Raw genomic sequence first — 19,692 nt, forward strand, 5'->3', positions numbered from 1 at the left:
CATAACTGACATAATTTGCCTTTGCTCTTATTATTATATGTGAGAAAGTGACAAAAGATTAAGAAACATGCGTCTGTTTGGGATGTTTGATATTGTTAAAATTTGGACATCTCATTGTTCAAACTAGAGTTATGTAAAGATGAAAACGAGTTCTTCAGATTCTTAAAGACTCCTGCTTTATACCTTGCAGTTAAATAGCTCAAAAACTTATATATCAACAATCAGAACAGTTCAAATTATTATTAGTCTTTTGTTTGTTAGTATTTCACACAATCTTTTAAAATTACAGGCTCCAAAATAAAAGGAATTCTAAATTTCTAACATGAGGACAATAAGGCATCCCAAGATCCCCAACCTAAAATTTTGAACATTTATGTACTAGCAGTAAGTTGTTACAACCAACATAAATAATCATTAATTTGGAATTTTCTCATCCTTTTAAATATAAAATGATATTCCAAATCCAATAATCTTGCCTAAATGCCCTAGTCAATTAGCATTTCCTCCGTAGTGGTCTGTATTGTGGTTTTACTGCTCTGTAAACTAATATCTCCCCCGCGCCTTTTTAGTTCTTGGCTCCTGACGAACTCCTCTATTTTTGCCTTCAACTCAACGTTCGATATCAACATATCCGCTGTTAGATGGGATCTGTTGAATGGATCAGTCTGCATTTCACATAAATCCATTAGGACGCAATTAATATGAAGGCTTTGGCTAGTTAAAAGAAAATCAAGAAAAGCAAACGCACAGCATCGCTAAGAAGATGTCTTTGAATGACAGGCCTATCTAATGTGATCCTTGACGAAGGTAAAATCACTGGATCCTTCATTAAAGTGTACTGCAACAAAGAAACAAAAAAAATTATTGAAAAATGATTTTGTGTTGTGTTGGGAAAAATAGTTTCAGGAGAAGTTAAACAAAAAGAAAAAGTGTTGCAGAGATTGTACTTGAATTGGGTCGAGGAATTCATCTGGTATCTCTCCGAGGGCTGCTTCAGTGTCCATTGCCTCAGTAGCTGCAACTTTGGATTTTGAACCAAGCTCAACGAATTCCTGTATAATCCTCCCATCTTCGCCAATTCTCCTAAGGACATCAGCTGCAGCACTAAATAACTATACAGCACAAAAATAGCGTCAGATTGCGTTTCACCAACTACTGTGATTTTCTTGGTAGAAATTGGTTCAAGTAACCAAAAAGAAGTTCGTGAAAGCTTCAAAAGGGCGAAGTTACCTGCTCGTTGTATGATCGGCCATCCTTTGAGATGGCAGCTGGGAATATGTTTTCTGTATCACCCCTTGCCAGATGGACATATATGTGGACAATCTTCAAGCGAACACAGAACAGAAGTGTCAAATCATTGTCAGTCGGAGAAATAACATACGCAAGATTTTGGTTTGTAATATAGCCAGGCAGTAAAATGATACAGCCAAAACAAAAAAGCCAATACTGAACTTTTGCAGTCAGCAGATTCAGTTGAAGTAGAATTAAAAATTCACTTTCACAATTTTGTGCTAACACAAGACAACAGAAAATGAGTGATTGCAATCATTTTACTCAATTTTTTTAACATTCAGATGCAAGCAAGCTTAAGAAACTGTTTTGGCAAGAGAAACAGACTGAAGATCCATGCTCACCTGCTTCAGCAACTGTTTCGGTCTAAATTCATACTTTTCTGGGTCTTTAAGACTTAAAGATTTCCTTTGGGGACCAACAAGTTGTAATAGAAAATAATTGAGCATGCTGGCCACTCTATCAACCTGTAAAAGGGAAAATATACACATTCAGAAAACTCAAAAAAGAAAACATTATTCAATATTTCAACTTCTGAAATAATAGCATACACAAGCAAGCTGAATTTTTTTACCATCTCTGGAAGTAGGAAAGGTATTGTAATTTGTTCTGATGTAAATGCTAACATGCTTACGTCTTCATTTGCCAACTTCATGTCAATCCGGATGATCTGGAAACACTCAGAAATATCTACCTTTCAGTGCTTGAATTTTTAAAATTTTATGCATCCAGGTATATAAATGAGCAAGAAAACATAATACTGACATTTTCTTGGGAGTGGAAAAGTCGGGTTCGCTCCTGCCTTTCTTGAGCTGGTCTTCTTTCCCATTCTGCAGTATTTGACATCTCAGCTTCCAGTTCTTTTAGTTCAAGAATTTTGTTCAAACTCTCGTCAAGAAGATAGATGCTATCGTTGATCAAGAAGTTTAAGAAATTAAGATAAACACCCTTTTCCTCTTCTCTAGCAATCTGGAATGACATAAAATCAGTATAAGAGAGAGGGAGAGTATATCTTTTAGTTGATTAAGAAGTCAATAATTTGAGCAAAAACAGTTGTCTCCCTACCTGTCTCCAAGCATTTCGATGACTAGGGACCTGCCATAAGTATTCGAGAAGTTCAGCAATATTATGCCTGATGTTGAACTTGTCATAAAACTGCAAAAGATAAAACATAATGATTAAAACCCAAAAACTTTGAATATTTGATACTGAAAGATGGGTCAAGGCAATAGGTGATCAGGAAACAAACGAAACATGAAATAGGAAAATATTGATGCATATAGGAGCTAAAACAACAGTTTCATTATGACAGCTTCCGGACTCTAGTTCACAAGAGCTGGACGGAACCAGGTAGTATAGCCATAATCTGGATGTCCAAAAACTAAGCATGGCATCTAGAAAAATGGATACAATGGCTACCCAAATATTATAACCTTGAATGACCTTCAATGGAATAAAGGTTTATCTCAATAACTGGCATCAGTGAGAAGAGACATCAAAGAGGTGCAATAATTGATTTTCAAGAAAAAAAGGCCACAACAGGAGATATCATTATTTAAAGTGTCTACTTCTCCAATCTTTATCTTCAATTTAAAAAAGTAAGAATAAAAACACAATTAAGTTCCTGGATTGAGTAATTCTAGAATGAATGCTTAGCATGCATATCATTGGAGAAAGAAAAGGTATTAACAGACTCCTTTACACATTTAACTTAGTCTTAGAGACAATCATCTCCAATAATTGTATACTGTAAACATTACCTGGGTGTGAGAGCCTGTGAATTCAATGTCAACATAAAGCTTCAAGAGGTTCCTCACAAGATACTCAAGAGACAATTGATGCCCTTCAAATAAAGTAGACGTAGCAGATGAACCGCTGAGGATACAAATGACCAAATTCTGTGAATACCTCAATTTCCAAATTTTCAAAATTGACTTGAACTTTTGCAACAATATATTTATATGAACCGGAAGATATTTAATTACCTTCGACGTGGCATCCAGCAGTTCAATACTTCAACCATCTTTGCTCTTAGATAAGGGTTCCTAATATATGTTGGACTTCCCATGAACATGATAATAAAGTTCATAAAATCATCCTGCCAAGCAATGATTATCGGATCAAAACAAAATCAAAACAATATCAATGGTATAAAGATGCTCGCAAAGAATGTAAAGGCCTAATTTGAGAATACAGCGACAGAATGCCTACCAACAAGACCCCATCCAAAGCTTTTGGAATACGGGAAGCAAATATGAGCAACTCCATGGCATCTTCTACAAAATGTTCCGGCATGCATGCAAATTCCATAGGGCATGTTGATGGCAGAGGCATTCTAAAGCCACCAACCAGACCAACCAACCAAACCACCATTAACCGGTAGAACGAAAGTGCACGCTGAATAAATGATTCATCCTTTTGAAAAGACCAACACAATCAGAAAGAAAATTAGCTGGATCCTCTTAAATCTGTTAGTCAAATTCATATAGCTGCATAGCTTCTTAATGGAGATTGAAAAAAGGATTTGCATCTGAGCTTTATAAATTTATACAGCTGCAAAAGCCACTAATGGGGAGGCAAATAAGGAGGAGATTATGTACCCTTAATATCTGAGCTTCGTAGCAAAGCTTTTCCTGTGAATACAGCTCTAGATCTTTCTCAAGGCGAGCAATATCAACCTGCATTTGTGGAGAAGGTGACTGCTCTTGCATGGATTTTAACGTTGATAGAGAATCTTCACACCTTGATATGTCCTGTCATTAATTTTTAGTAGTCAGAAGACATTCAGCTGAGCACTAATACACATAGTGAGAAAAAAATGATAAAAAATATAGGATAAGTTCTGTGTATAAATGCAGCATTTATTTACTTATTTACAAAAGGATGTTGATATCACCTGAACGAGATGCTTGAAGTCTGAAAATGCTTTCAACAGACCCAAATTCAGCACCCTTGCAGTCATAAAGAAGCATTCACAAATAAAGGTGTACTTTGCCTTTTGACTGCTACTTGATGTAGGCTTATTACTGCCACTACCAGAACTGGTGGCTTCTTGGGATTGAAGCAAGCGAACTTCACCATCACTGGATTCCGCAGAAGCATCTGTTCCCCCAAGATTGCCTTTATTAATCCACTCAGTTACTTCTTCGGATGATGCATGTAGAGCTGTCAACTCCCTATATGGATTGGAAATTGAGAAAAACTAACAATTCGGAGAGAAAGAGTATAGATGATAACATATCGTAGAATTAAATAAACTACGTCAAATGATTAATCACCTTAGTTTCAAACGGTTACTGTCAAAGACATATTTTGGATCAATTTTATCCCTCTTCGTCAAATTTGGATCTAAAAATGGATCACAGAGTCGAAGCATCACAGCACTTAGATTGATAAACATGCCTGAACTAGCACAAGATAAAGGATCAACCTGTAACAAATTGCAGCACAATACAATGTCAAAGTAAAGAGAAAAAGGTAATAACTGAATCTATAATCTAATACTATTACTAAGAAAATGTCCAAGGAGACTACAGTAAAAATAATCTAAGCTTATGCCTTTCCAGGATATTAAACATAAAAAATACAATCTTGATTTAATATATATCAACCAAGATAAAATTTATGTTGAGTCTTGGACATTGAAAGGGAAACATTAACAAAAAATAAATGAAAGAAAAGAATAGCAAAACCAAGTTGATTATAGAGAGAGAAACCCACCTGTATGTGGGCTCTTGACGAATTCATATTAATCACCTCAGCAAGATACTGAAGGACATTTTCACGGGTATCATTAGTCTTAAGAATAATGAGGAGAACCTGTTCTAGACCGTCATATAAGTTATTCATAAAGCTCTTGATTGTGGCGAATGAAGATAACAAATCACTTGGCCGACGAGTTGCTACTTCAGAGAAACACTGCTGCCTGGTAAATTAAGGGTATCAAAATTCAGTAAATCTGTAATAGCTAATAGTAAAAGACCAGGGAGGTTGAAAACTACAAGTTGAAATCTAAAGTGATCCGGCCTTATCAAATTCGATCTTAACACAATCCCATAAATCTAAAATCTTTTTCTAAATCTTATTGATGAAACTTTTCTGTTTTTGCATTGTTTATCCGGAAAAGAAACCATTCTTAAGTTTATTACATTAGCCTCATAAGTTTCTCCAACATTGTTTATTTCAATTGTCACAAAACAAGCACATTACTAAGACCAAGAGTTAAACTACCTAATAGCATTCAACATTATTTTTTCTTTTCAAAACGAGTTTGAATCCACTGAATAATGATCAAACCATAAATTGGACATATGCAAAAGAATAAAAGAGCAGTTATTCTTAACTCACCCAACATCCGGCTCGCTCTTGAAAATAGTATGATCAGGCAAGGCACTAACATGAAAATAAGGACCCAAAACACTAGTCATTTCAATAACTCTACCATTCAAGTAAGCACCTTTAGGAATCCACCAAATATGATTGACCAGTGACTTAACACCCACAGGAAACTTCAGCAAATACAACAGAACACCCAATGGCTGCTGAAAATTACCCATAGCAGACACCTTCAGCACAATCTTTCTTAAATTATCATAAAGTCCTCTTAAAATAGGATCCAAACTATCAAAATCCCCATCTCTAAACAAGTCATCCAAGAACCCTACGGGCGGCGGCTGGCTCCCGCCGGAGCTATTAAATCCGCCAACAGAAGCAAAAAGAACCGGCAGTAACGGAGAAATTGTCGGTTTATTTGGATCAACATCGCCGCCAAACATATCAGGATTGCCCAAGTGAATCCTAGTATAAGATATAAACAATCTTTTAGCTTGTTTAATGGATAATTCCAATTCCAATTTGACGTTTTTATCCTTCATGTTACTGATTTTTTTCTCTTCTTCATTGGCACGGCGGTAAGAGTTTAGAAGGTAGTGGAACGGAGTGTCGGAGCCGGGGAATTGACCCGATAAACGATCGATTAAGACCCGTTCGATGAGGTCGCGATTGAGCTTCAAGTCTCTGCCTTCGCTTAAGATCTCAGCTGCTGTGAGTTCCAAGTAAATAGTTCGTGAATCGGTGGTGGGTGTGAGTGAGATTAGTAGGATTTTTTGGAGAATTATGTTTTCGATGTCGGAGAGAGATCTTTGTGACTTTGCAGCCATATTTTACGAGAAAGTTTTTTATTTTCTAGGGAAACAAACAGAAGGGTTTTATATAAAGAGAGAGAGAGAGGAAGAGAAACGTCGACAGTTTTCAGGTAAAGAGAGTGTTTTGTTTTGAGTTTATTTATGTGTTGTTTTTTAAGAGTTGTTCTGGTTTTTCTTTCTTCTAGTATTTGTTTTAGTTATGTGCTTCAATATATTAAATTATTTTTTGTTTTCTAGAAAATCATTTATTGTTTAATCTATATCTATCTATCTATACTATCTATAAAAGCACGGATGGGGGGGACAGGCAAATTTACCGAATAACCCTTTTTACTGTATATTAAATAACGGTTTTATAGTCATTAACAAATTAGTTATTTAATTAATTACTAAAAAATTATTATAATTAGAGTTTTAGTTAAAATAAAATTGTATCATGATAGAGGAATATTAATTGATTATAGAAAAAATAGCTAATTTTTTTCCAAATTAATATGAATATCAATCTTTTAGTTTGACTACACTAGCAACGCAATTAATATTATCCAAATCTTTGTTAGTTATGTGTAAATTTACAAAAAAAATTAATTTGATTTTTTTAATTTTGTTTTAAAATAATAATACATGAATTGACGAGTCACGTTACGAGCCACGTGCGTAGCACGCAAAGCGAGACTAGTCTTATTTAATATGCCTTATCAACAAAAAAATTAACTTAGTAATAACATACACTAATACCAGTATTAAAAATTAAATATAAATATTAACTAATGAAAGATAGTAAAAACATAAACATAGTCCATTATTTAAAAATAAACACAAGATCCTTGTATTGTTAGGATTTGACTATATAAACTTAATCAAGTATCAGAAAGTTGTATCCATCGAGAAAAGGGATTAGAATCATATAACACTCGGAATTGATATTTTAAATTTATTATACGAGAAATTTTAGAAAGAGCGAGTCTATCACATAATCCGTAAACTAAGACAATTATATTATAACATCTCATTTTAAATGATGACAATATTATAATAAATGTGTTTAAATTTTAATAATGACATTATAATATTGCTAATGATATGTTATAATATGATTAACTTAGTCTACGGATGATATAATAGATTCGGTCTATCTGAAAATTTATTCTACCATGAAAAGTGCTCAACATTAGACATTTATTATATCATGAGCATCCACCACTGTAGATGTGCTTAATGATTTTATCATTATGTTAATACTTTCTTAAAAATTGTCATAAGTTTTTGTTTTGATTTAGTTTTTGTATTTTACTTTTTGAGAAATTGAAAGTCCAAAATCTATTCTAACTAATAATTTGGCTTTCTTAAAAATACCTCGATAAGTTTTAATGTTCTAATTATCTGAATTCAAAATACTATTATATATGTTTAGATTAATTATCTTAATTAGTTATTGAAAATTAATTTACAATAAAATATAAATAGAATTATTATCTGCTTTATGCATATTAATTTTATGAATAATATAAAATATCAGAAATGTTATCATTCATACTGATAAAACTATTTTGTAAATTTTCGAATGGCTCAATAGCAAAAAGAGCCATAGATTTAACAGTTGTCTTAATTTTTTTTCTTATACAGTGGTAAAAAATTCTTACATTATAAACATTTTAAAATTAATTCTTTTTAATAGTAATAACTTTTATTTTTTTATTTTTTTCAATAAATTACCATTTAAATTTTTCATGTATAATTTATAAAATCAATGCGGATAATAAAATAAAAAATATTTATTTTCTAGCTTGTTATAAAAATCGCATCAAATCATAAAAATCAAAAAATGTTACGATAAAAACATACATCGACACATTAAAAAAAATAAAAAGTAAACAAATAAAAAATTGAAATATTGAAAAGGTGCGAGGAAAACTTAATTATAAATTATCTAACACATTAAAAATAGGGCTTAATTACTTAAAAAACCCTCACCTTTAATTTTGTTTTCGTTTATACCATGACCTAGGAAAATTGTCACAAATACTCATGACCTTGTCTTTATGTTTCACCTCTACCCTAGATTTCAAAAAAAAGATGATTTATTGAAAATAACTAAATATAAGGGTTATTTTATACCTTTTTTTAATAAAAAAAATTGCAAACAAATACTTCATCTATAAAAACGCTCAAATAAGTCCTAAAATTAAAAACCGCTAATATTATTATTTTCAAAAAAAAAATTCAATTTTTGTATAATTAATAACATTGACGTGTAATTAGAATATATACTAAAAATGAAGGACTATTTTAAACTTTTTTTCAAATGAAAAGAGGTAAATTTAATACCTCGAGGGTAGAGGTGAAACATAAAGATAAGGTCATGAGTATATGTGACAATTTTCCTAGGTCAGGGTATAAACGAAAAAAAAGTTAAAGGTGAGGGTTTTTTAAATAATTAAGCCTTAAAAATATAGTGGTATGTTTAAATGGCTTAAGAATATTGACAACTACTAGATATGTAAATATGTAATTATCTTTTTTTGAAAGAGTAATGTAAAAAAAACAAGCATGTTTGAAATTTACTTCTGCAAAATGTACTCAAAAAATCAAACCTTAAAAAATATCCAAAACTTCCTCCCTTTGCCTAGTGCCCACCATTTTCATAAAAGATTAGAATGGTGGGATTACAAATTTTATGGGAGGATGAATTTGTAGGTTTGTTTAAATATGAAGATATAAATAATCAATGAGTAATTACTATTATATTTATAGAAAGCTGAATTAATAAATTTATAATAAGGCTTTCTCGTCACTAATGCTATCATAATCATAATCATCATCATCTTCATCAACATCATGATCACAAAACTTTGAATTAGCTGGTCCGAACAGCAACTCCAAACAGAAGGTTGAACCACATATTGATGGACCCTTTTTCCCTATTTTATCCAAATCTCTCATTGAGAACTGCAACATTACACACAACAAATTTACTTAATTGTTAATTAGTCCATGAAATATGAATGACAAAAGGGTCATCCCGGCCCTCAAATTTATATTCCAAGACACATATTTTTATTTTTATTGTCAATCGAATTTTAAAATCTGTGTTTTTGAGTCAAATAAGTCATTTTTAATCTTTTTAGTCATTTAAATTTCAAAATTTGTGTCTCGGTGTCAAATAAATCACGCTTTTGAGGTATACAAATTGGAAGTTACTTGACCTAAATTAAGAAAATTTAGAATCTAATTGACAAAAAAGTTAAAAGTGACTTATTTAACTCTCAGACATAAGGTTTGAGATTTAATTAACTAAACAAAATTAAAAGTGACTTATTTAATCCACTCCGAAATATAAATTCGAGGGTCGGATTAATCCTTTACTCAAATATTAAAAGAGTTTAATGCGCCGATATCAAAAAGTTTAACAACTAACTTTCGGTTGAAAGCCGCTTAATTTTTAAATCACTAATCAAGAAATATAATTTAACTTAATTAGTGAAAAAACGTATGTTGTGAAATAATAATAATGTAATGTTTTACTCGGACGAAATTAAGAATTCGTATGAGTGACTAAAAATATCACTATCTATATTTTACTCTCGCCCTGACTCTGTTAGAGTCCACTTTCTCCATCAATCCGGATGAAAATTTCACAAGACACTAAAGTTTTACCATGAGGTGGTTTTATCGCAGATTTGAAATCAAAACTTCTGACTAAGGAAATGGAACATTTAAAATATGCTTACATGAAGTAATCTTTGACAATACTAAGGATGGAAACTTGGAATAAAATGTCCCTAATGCTAAGTTAAGCATGTAGACAAAACTATGCCTAACTTGGTAAAAAAGGAAAAATTCGAGATGGGACTTTATTTCTTATTTTGGACAATAAACTGTTAAATCGTGGGTACGATTCCTCCCTCCAAAGGCTCCCAAATAAAAGCTTTGAATACAAAAAAAAGGGTACATTAGCAAAAAAATATTACCTGCAGCAAGCTATTCTTAATAAAAGCTGTATTGAAGCAAACATAGAACAGGCGGCCGCCGATCATTTTCTGGTAGAATATCACACGAACATCTCCTTTAATCTGTTAATTAGTACTCTCTAGTTCGTCAATCAGACACAAATCATACAAACATAGAACTTTCCGACGTCGAATTTAATTGCTTACTTGTACAGGTTTGTTGAAACAGTAATCAAGACAAGTTTTCTGATCAATTATGGGACGTTCTGTGTCCATTTGAACAACAACTCGAGCTTCTTCTGAGTTGGAATCGTTCATTTCTTGATCAATAACAGACACATAATAACGAGGACTGTTACTTGTCTGTTTTCCTTCTCTGATTGGTCTGCAGCAGCCCTTTGCAAGTTCCACTGGCGGACGGTAATTTTGGCCAACAACCTGCTGATCATTTTTAAATATATCAAATTGAACCAATAATTGATTCATTGCACTAGTTATATATAATCTTTAATCCCATCAAAATTATGTAAAAAAAATTTCATGCCGACCAATCAAGTAAAATTAACATCAACAATACGTATCTAACAAGACATGTTATAAATATAATTATTTTAATTCCTAACATTAAGGAATCAAACTATTTAAAAAAAACTATCAAAAAAGTCATTATTATGAATATATAAAATTATTTTGCTTTAAATTTTTAAAGTCACTAAAGTTTTATTTTATCTTATTTCGGTCATGAAATTTTAATCCATTTCATTTAGACACTAAATTTTAAAATTATAAGTAACGAGAAGTTTTATATCAACTTCATGCCAAATTAGTTTATGTGGCAATAAAATCTTACTACTTGATGGATTGGAACAATAATTTGTTGATTACACTAAAATCAAAATGTAGTGATAAAAAAAATTCAATATTAATATAAGAGAAAATATAACGTGAGAAGATCAGGTTGCAAGATAGATTCAATTTGATCTTAAATTACTAAACTATTTTGCTTTGCTTGTAATTTTAAAGTCCAATGTCTAAATTAAAACAAAATAAAATTCAACATTTAAAATAAAACATCATAAATGTTTAATTATTTCGAAAGTTTAATACCAGTTCCATTTTTGTGCTACATGGTGAATTAAGCTGATATTGATGGGTTACCTCTTGCAATTCAGAGACTACGAAGAAGATCGATTCTGTGTTAATCATGTCGTAAAGACGAATTCGCCTTAATTCTCGGGGGCAAGATCCCGGTAAGCTCACTACCGGAGGTTCATTACCGATTCCCTTCGGAAAAGAAAGCATACTGGTCCAGTATCCTACATAACGACGTTGGCTTGGTATAGAGACCTGCATCACATCAGTAATGTTGGTGAAAAAAGCTTGATGCCCAATTGACACATATATTTATTGAATTTTATGTTTCTTTATTTTCTATAAGGCTTTAAAAAATTTGAAATTCTAAATTTATTACTTATTTCTGTAACAAAATAACATTTTAATATTTTCCGTTCCAGCGCTTCTGTTTCTTTTAATATATTTTTTTTCTTTTCGTCCATTCTCTTTATTTTTTGAGTCCGTCACTCGACATAACTTAGACACGAACTTGATTTTAAGACAGACTCTAATACAGATCGAGTTATAACAGATTTGTAGACTATAAAATGTTGGTAATTAAATGTATACCTAATGTAACTTACTCCTTCATTATTGGTAGTTCGTTTATTTGCATACAATTGAAGAGCCTCCTCTGCTATCATACCACTGTAAACAAGGTACGCACACACCATTAATCCTGTCCGACCTTTACCTGCCTGGAGATTATCATGTTAAAACACAAAAAAACCCGATTTAAGGTAATTAAAAATAAGGTTATTGACCAACTATTTACATTTTTATAATCTAATCATGTTTTATAAAAATTAATAAATATATACATTAACTTTTTTTTCTTGGCAAATTGATGCTCCAATTAGAAAGCCGGTAAAAATTGATGATGAGGAAACCAGATTTTCAAAAGTCACCATGTTGAATTGTGAATGACATGACTAACTCTAACTCTCTTTTATTTCTTTTATCAAATATTAATCTAACTCTCACATCATCAATTTTCAGCGGATTTTGTCGAAAAAGGTTCTTCTTGTGTACAATTATATATTTTTGTAAAATGTGATTCAATTGCAGAAACGTGTATAATTTGCGAATTAATTTATATGTAAATAACATTAAAAATAAGATACACAATTACATCGAATCAAATTAAGCATTTATACCATGCAATGAATAACTACAATATTTCTAGGGTCTTGTGATAGCCATGAATAAACACTTTCGCAGAATTTCTTCACCATTTCCAGTGGTGGAACATGGTTGTCATCAAAAGGGCACAACTCGACTCGACCATGAAAATGTCCCGGATCATATGTTTCCTCTATGCATAAATTGTAAACCTGCAAAATCAACCGAAAAATATACCAATATGGTTTAGTCAAGACTTACGCTGCACGGAAATGAAAAATACTGAAACGGCTTTGAAAACTTTTGAGACATTTTTGAAACATGGTGTGTGCGAAAACAAGCACCTTGTAATGCTCTCCGTGTCTCATGTCGAGCACGGATTTTACTTGCCAAAGAGGATTACGATACATAGCTCTCATTCGTTCTGCAGGAAACGACATAGCTAATACTTTATCTGTGATATATGACATGTCAAGATCATATCCTGCAACTAGCATTCGCCTACGATGCTTGGATACCAAGTTACGAATAAATATACTCTTGGTAAGATAATCGATGAACGAATATTGGATATCCGGACATGTTACTGCAGCCTTCCCTGGCCCCTGCTTTGAAATCTGCAAACCCATTTAGCCAATGAAATAGTATCCCTCAATCTCAGGATCCCTGCTTCAAAAACGGTCTGAAAATAAGTACATTGAAGCTCAATCAATGTTGAAGTAGATAAAACATCAATCTGTTTATGTTCCTATACCTGAATTGAACATCAAGAGTAGTAATTGAATCGAAAACGAGTCAAAATACGAATTGAAATGCAGTTTCCAGGAGAAAAATTCAGATATTTGGATATGAAAATCTCAAGAAATGACTAAATATAGCAAAAATGAGAATGTAGATGAAAAGTGTGTTCAGGGGGGCCAGGAGATGACGATAAGCTCCATGTTCGTTTTGGCTGCAAACTGAAATTTGGAAAATTGTAAATACATTTTCGGATAATAGTATGCTAAATTTGGAGTTAGCTTTTTAGTACCTCAAATTTTTTAGCCGCTAATTTTAAGGCAAAACCAAGAAAATATAGTTATGATTGTATGGCAGCAGTTTTTAACTGAATTTAAGTCTAACATTTAACAGTAAAATAATCAAACAGAATAAACTTTTATTCCCTTCTCAAGAATGGAGATTTTTTTCTTACAATGCTCAAATTGTTGAAAAAAGAATGAGAAAAAGACCAATTACCAAAACAATAGAAGAATTGATAAATAAATGATCAATCATTCAAGGTGGTCATGTGGCCTGATTGACATGAACATCGCAGCATATTGCAGCAGACGGCGGTCTGTGCCTATAATTTCTGTTGTTGCAGGAATCACTGGACCTCGAGTCCTTATCCTGTAACGACGCCAAGCGAATTGTATATTGACTGCAGCCCATGTTCTCCAATTCGATGAGTAGTATCTCGCGGTTCTCTTAAGCCTTTCATTGGCGAATTTGTAGCGGAAATGATCCGTTATGTAACGGAGATGGTGCTTATCGAGACCAAATGCTTCTATGGATTCCAAGCATACAAATGTAGCAGATGAAGCTGGAAGTCTGTCTATGAATGGACGGCGGAGGCACCATGATAGTAGTTCGTCGCCTAGAAATCCGCCTGGTTCTAGCACACTTGTTGCTACCATTCCTTTGCTAAGGCTTTGGTTTCGTTTAATTCGCCCACGAACGATGAATATCATCCTTTGCACAGGATCCCCTTCTCTAATTATCTGTTTCACAGGGAAATTAAAACATGAATTAGATATTATTGCAAAATGCAGAAATTAGAGAAATGATTTAGGACATATATTTTGTTAATTTTCACCTTTTCATCTTTAGAGAAGACGAGAGGCTTAACTCGATCGCAGATATTGTCGAGGATAAGATCATCCAAATTGTGAAATAGAGGCACCTGAGGAAAGAAATATAGGTCGCGATAAACATAGATCGACAAGAATCCATGTTTCAGGAATCAAATTTCATTAGCACGGGAACTTATCGAGTGCTGAAACTCCGAAACCTTATATTTATAAACTATTTCCTCAAACAATGTTGTTTTGACATTTTTCATTTCAGCATTTTCGTTTCCGCGCAATATATAAATGAGCAGTCACAACTCTTACCTGCTTGATAAGGTCAAGGCAAAGGTAACGCTTGATATCTCGACGGAGTCCTTCAGGTAAGTCCTTGATTAAGTCCATTCCGTCTTCTCCTCCCAGCTTAGCCCAACTATGGCGTTCGAAATGGCGAACTCTTTGCCTTAAACGAGAAGGTAACTGTCTCCGTCTCATCCACCATTCCATATCACGACATCTCAGCTGCATTTTCCTCTTTTTCGCCATCACAGCGTGCAGAAACACCTTCATTACCATTCATTAACTCTCATCACATTTAACTCTAGCTAAATCAAGATCTGAAAAAACCTCAGCATTAAAATTCAAGAAACAAGATTGTAATGAATGAACTCACCTGAATGTTACCAATCAACAATGTGAAGAGAAGTAAACCACTAAGAACTATGCATATGCTGAAAATCACTTCAAGCCAGTTACTTGTTGGTTCAAGATCATTGCCAAAGGTGCTGCAAATCGGTGCAATCGCATTACATTTTACGCAAAAATGAAAAATGATTCAAAGAAATGTTACAATCTAAAATGAAATAATTACCTGAGGGTCATTAAACCCCAGAAAATGGGATAAAGAATCTTGACAGCTAGAGAATTGCTAGAAATGACAGGAAGAGCAGTCTTATAAATACCATACTTAAATGGCCCTGCAATATCCAAGCACATTGGCTTTCTGAGAGGTGCAGTTGAGTTACTATTACATGAACCTCCAATTGTGCTGAACTGATAACAGATTTCTTCTGAACATGATAAAAACAGGTCACAGTTTGGTTTTCTTTGACACTGTTGTCTCAGACACGACGCAACGCGCTGAATTGCAAGAACATACCAACATCCTCCAGCAACCTGGAGACAACGAAAAGTGCATAAATGTGTCATCAAGCTACTTGTTCAATAGTCGACTATGTTGCACAGAAACTTGACGAGTCCTACGTTTCACCATTTTGTTTTCGGAAACGCTTCTAAAACTTCAAAATTTTAGATTTAAAATCTATTTTTAGAAAGAAAGAAAAATCATTTTGTTATTTTCCGTTTTAGTATTTCCATTTACGCACAACATAGATCGTCGAGTGCGGAAAATCACCACTTCTAATCCTGACAACCTATGTTGCACAAAAACGGAGACATCGAAAGTGTAATTTGAAAGTGAAAAAGGAAAACAATAGTTTTTGTCAGAATAGTTATAGATACAGAGTTTTCTTTCGAAAATGTATGTTTTAACATACAAAGTCTAATTTTTTTTTTATGAATTACAAAGTCTAAAATATATGTCCTTACATTTCGTTTTCACTTTTGTAAAAGAAATGTAAAAATGTAAGACTCGACAAGTTTCCGAACAATATAGTTGAGATTTTCGGAATCTTATGAATGAAAAGATGAATGACCTACATGAGAAGCAATGAAGTAGGCAATGAGATTAAGGGCAAAACCCCACCAAATAGTGCCAAAGATATAACCTGTAACTTTCTGCATTTTTCTCATCAAATATAGGGAGTGGTATACTTTAGGGAGGAACTGGAACAAGAACATTAACAGAAGTATTGTCATTATCAACTTAATCTTCTCTTCTCTGATTAATTTGGGAAGAATTAACCAGAACACAGCCTGCAGAATCCACAATTTTTTAAAGTTATTTTAGAACAGTACGGAACTAAAATAATACTATTAATTAACAACAATTGAAGCAGAATAATAAATTAGTTTAACATGAAAAGAACAAGACAAAGATTTGGAGAGGATTTCATTTTCAGATCAATTATTATTTTAAATATACCCACCAAATTCATGCATGGATAGATCCATTCTACCCACCTACCACATTTTATTATGCTAAATTTCTGAATGTACGATTCTTTTTTCCCTTCTTTTATGCTCTAAGTAATAGTAGTATAATAGTGTAACCTTTTGAAATTAATTCCCCGTGAAGTCGCTTTTAAATAAAAAAATTTGGTTAAAATCGGTTCATTCTTATGTTAGGAAGATTAATAAAAAGATGGTGGTTAATGCCAATGGTAGATCAAATTCAGAATTAAATGTCTATCCAGTCGCGGACTATTTTATTTAGATTTTATAAATATGAACAAAATCAAAGAAATTAGACCCGCAAAATTATAATATTATGTTTAATAAAAATTATACTATTAAAAAATTAAATTTATACATAATTTTTATATAGCCGGTAATTTAAATATTATTATCCAAACTAGGCAGTAACAGAATTTGTTTCTTAATAATAGCTTCACCTTGTATGCATCATCATCCTGACAAAATTCCCTTTTTTATCCCCCAATCCCAACAGAACAGTCAGTTTTGTATATCTTACGTTCTCATTCTAGATGAGTATTTCTTATTCAGATCGGTCCATAAATTATGTATTAATCCAATCAATTAAATATTAAAAACATACATATTTTATAATAGTATTTGGGTTCATATATTAAGTCTTAATTAGATCTCGAATTAGCAGTTTTATATTAATTTAATTAACCTTAAAAATTAGCACTTCCTTAAGTTTTTGAAATTTAACTGACCTGAGGAACTGGAAGTATGACAAAGGCATCGAACCAGAAACCTTTCATGGATCGAACATAGTGTAATGCTATCGCACGTGTGTCCCACACGAGTTTCCCGCATCCGACAACCAAAGACTCTCTGGACACATACGCTAATCTGAACTGCAGCCATAAGTGACACAAATGTATAGCATCCACACACGTGCGAAGAACCGTAACGACCGCCGCCAATCCGCCGTCCATGTACAGACACGGAGCGCCGTTTCTCCCAATGGATAACGAGTAAAAAAACAACGGATCAATGGCTAACGCCAAGCCACGTGCAAGAAGAAACGCGCGGTTCCATGTCTGCACGCGCTTCGTTCTGGGGTCGAGTACGGGTCCGAACGGGCCGGTGGGAAGATGACGGCGGATAGACGATGTTTTCTTGGAAGCGGGTCGGTTTTGAATAGGGACGAGAGATGAACCGGCTGAAGCAACCCATTCGGGTTGGTGAGCGTTGTCACAGCTTGTGGAGTGAAAGACAGGAACGCCAACTTGGGTGCAAGCGTAACATTCTACGGAGTTAGAGATTGTGTTGTCGTCGACGTTAATGTCAGCGGCGCCGTTAACATCGCCGGTGTCAGTCTGTCGATTATTGCCGCGAAGCAGTCCAATCCACCTGCACCAATACATATATAATCAGAATTAATATCATAAAATAAAGGTAAAATTACGTAATAATATATGAAAAGGGACCTTGGGCGGGAGAAGTGGAAATTGGGCATGATGGGAAGAGTGAAACCATGGGGGAGAGGGAGGTGGAGAAGGAGGAATTTAGAATTGGTGTAGGGAGGTGAGGTTATAGGGAAGAAGATGGAAGGGAAATTTGGAGGATTGGTAGAACAAGTCTGTCAGGTAGCACATGAAGAGGTGGGGATATGAGAGAGGAGGAGAGGTCTACGGAACATGGGTTGGGGCCGGAGTTGAGTTGAGTTGAGTTCATTGTCTTTCCTAATCGCTGGCCAAATCACAAAATAGAGAACAAATCGAGTAAAAAAAAGTGATGAACAGTAAAATACAAAACAAAATGATTCAAGAGGAAAAAATAACCATGGTTAGAAATATAAAAACAGTCGTTCATCCAAACGGAACAGTGACGTAGTTTTTTAAACAAAAGGCTGGAGTCGAGAATCAGTTTTTTTGCTATCAAATAATATTAAAAAGAATCTAAAACTAAATAAACCAACAAGGAATAAAAAATAACTAAAGAAAAAGTAAATTTCAACATTAGTTCACTTACTAGAGAAACATATAAAAATGACAATATATAAGATAAATGCAAGAATAATGACTAGAATTCTGATTGTATTAGACTTTTAGTGAATTATATGGGTGAAGACATATTTTATTGTTACTGTCTAATTAGTAAGTATAATCCAATTAGAATTAATACCCTTAATGCTATATGTATTATTTGTTTACTATAAATATCTTACCTTATTCATTTTTTAGAATAGAATCAAAAGAACCGAAAATAATACAATATAGATATTAATAAGGAAAAAAAGGGTGAGTGTAATGTAAAGAATATAAATTAATTTAAATTTTTTTGGATTACTTCTCGTCGAAAGTTAAATATTTTGTGAGTTTTTCTTAAGGACATATTTAATAGAGATATTATTTATTTAGTAATCTTTCATCAATTTTGTACTTTTTTTTAATGATTAGTGGATATACGTATTAATGATTAGCGGATGCTTCAATATTTAAAGATGGAATTTAGAATCATGAGTTTCTTTTTAAAAAGAAGATTGCGTTTCCAACCACTTTGCTCAAGATAGATGCCTCACTCTACCGATATATATAGCTCCTCCACTGCTGCTTTATTTTTTGAAAAATATTTAGCAACAGTTTGAACAATAGAGAAGTTATTAGATAGACTGAGTTTAACAAGTCATCCATGAATTAAATCTATCATATAATGACACGTCATTAAAATGATGACAATTTTATAATATTATTATCCAAATGTGTAAATAAGTAATAAACGAATTTACAAAATTGTCATCGTTTCAATAACATGTCATTATGTGTTAGGCTTAATTTACGGATAACATGATGGATTAAGTCTATCTAAAAATTTCTCTTGAACAATAATCTATCCAAATTTACGGGTGATTCCTTTCCTATCTCAACTCGAACCTCTAATCCACCCTAATAATTTTTTTTTTATTTTATATATATTTTATTATATAAAAGATTTATTATATATTAATTAACATAACATGTATTTTTTTACGTCATGTCATTCGTGCAACAAATCAATAGAGTGTTAGCATACGAAAAATTAAATTATAAAAAATAAGTAATAATTAGAAAATTTTCTATCATAAATACTCATTGGCTTGTTGTAAATAAAAAT

The 19,692-nt window shown here is 32.8% G+C and overlaps 3 protein-coding genes across 4 annotated transcripts; all 3 read right to left on the reverse strand.

Annotated features, from left to right (window-relative positions):
• Positions 1–207: 207 nt before the first annotated feature.
• Positions 208–6,580, reverse strand: LOC126676859 (probable ubiquitin conjugation factor E4). The gene is made up of 16 exons (XM_050371175.2): positions 5,638–6,580; positions 5,011–5,215; positions 4,569–4,720; positions 4,187–4,466; positions 3,891–4,043; positions 3,502–3,705; positions 3,276–3,388; positions 3,051–3,165; positions 2,356–2,445; positions 2,056–2,259; positions 1,865–1,960; positions 1,635–1,757; positions 1,231–1,323; positions 948–1,112; positions 749–838; positions 208–665 (listed from the first exon to the last, which is right to left on the reverse strand). Exons 1-16 carry the CDS (start codon positions 6,447–6,449, stop codon positions 486–488), a joined length of 3,075 nt encoding a protein of 1,024 aa, XP_050227132.1. The 5' UTR covers positions 6,450–6,580; the 3' UTR covers positions 208–485.
• Positions 6,581–8,970: 2,390 nt separating this feature from the next.
• On the reverse strand, positions 8,971–13,248 carry LOC126677304 (phosphatidylinositol 3,4,5-trisphosphate 3-phosphatase and protein-tyrosine-phosphatase PTEN1). Its single transcript, XM_050371857.1, has 7 exons — positions 12,964–13,248; positions 12,655–12,831; positions 12,082–12,195; positions 11,543–11,731; positions 10,592–10,822; positions 10,406–10,507; positions 8,971–9,383 (listed from the first exon to the last, which is right to left on the reverse strand). Exons 1-7 carry the CDS (start codon positions 13,246–13,248, stop codon positions 9,207–9,209), a joined length of 1,275 nt encoding a protein of 424 aa, XP_050227814.1. The 3' UTR covers positions 8,971–9,206.
• LOC126677303 (cyclic nucleotide-gated ion channel 2) lies at positions 13,205–18,135 on the reverse strand. 2 transcript variants are annotated; one of them, XM_050371856.2, is made up of 9 exons: positions 18,027–18,135; positions 17,307–17,949; positions 16,165–16,380; positions 15,317–15,621; positions 15,119–15,230; positions 14,773–15,009; positions 14,475–14,561; positions 13,856–14,379; positions 13,205–13,285 (listed from the first exon to the last, which is right to left on the reverse strand). In XM_050371856.2, exons 1-8 carry the CDS (start codon positions 18,053–18,055, stop codon positions 13,891–13,893), a joined length of 2,118 nt encoding a protein of 705 aa, XP_050227813.1. In that variant the 5' UTR covers positions 18,056–18,135; the 3' UTR covers positions 13,205–13,285; positions 13,856–13,890. The 2 variants fall into 2 exon arrangements, with proteins under 2 accessions (XP_050227813.1, XP_050227812.1); XM_050371855.2 differs by lacking the exon at positions 13,205–13,285 and having other exon boundaries at positions 13,756–14,379.
• Positions 18,136–19,692: the final 1,557 nt, after the last annotated feature.

Source organism: Mercurialis annua, linkage group LG4 (assembly GCF_937616625.2).
Source record: "Mercurialis annua linkage group LG4, ddMerAnnu1.2, whole genome shotgun sequence".
Lineage (NCBI taxonomy): Eukaryota > Viridiplantae > Streptophyta > Magnoliopsida > Malpighiales > Euphorbiaceae > Mercurialis > Mercurialis annua.

Coding starts and splice junctions, on each gene's coding strand:
- LOC126676859 (XM_050371175.2), bottom strand. CDS start 6,449: ATGGCTGCAAAGTCACAAAGATCTCTCTCCGACATCGAAAACATAATT. Junction 4,467..4,568: donor AGTAACCGTTTGAAACTAAG/GTGATTAATCAT, acceptor CAATCCATATAG/GGAGTTGACAGCTCTACATG. Junction 1,324..1,634: donor CGAAACAGTTGCTGAAGCAG/GTGAGCATGGAT, acceptor GTTCGCTTGAAG/ATTGTCCACATATATGTCCA.
- LOC126677304 (XM_050371857.1), bottom strand. CDS start 13,248: ATGGGTTTGCAGATTTCAAAGCAGGGGCCAGGGAAGGCTGCAGTAACA. Junction 12,832..12,963: donor GACACGGAGAGCATTACAAG/GTGCTTGTTTTC, acceptor TTGATTTTGCAG/GTTTACAATTTATGCATAGA. Junction 9,384..10,405: donor TTAAGAATAGCTTGCTGCAG/GTAATATTTTTT, acceptor GTAATGTTGCAG/TTCTCAATGAGAGATTTGGA.
- LOC126677303 (XM_050371856.2), bottom strand. CDS start 18,055: ATGCCCAATTTCCACTTCTCCCGCCCAAG. Junction 16,381..17,306: donor TCATACTTCCAGTTCCTCAG/GTCAGTTAAATT, acceptor TGGATTCTGCAG/GCTGTGTTCTGGTTAATTCT. Junction 15,010..15,118: donor TGTTGATTGGTAACATTCAG/GTGAGTTCATTC, acceptor ATGGTAATGAAG/GTGTTTCTGCACGCTGTGAT.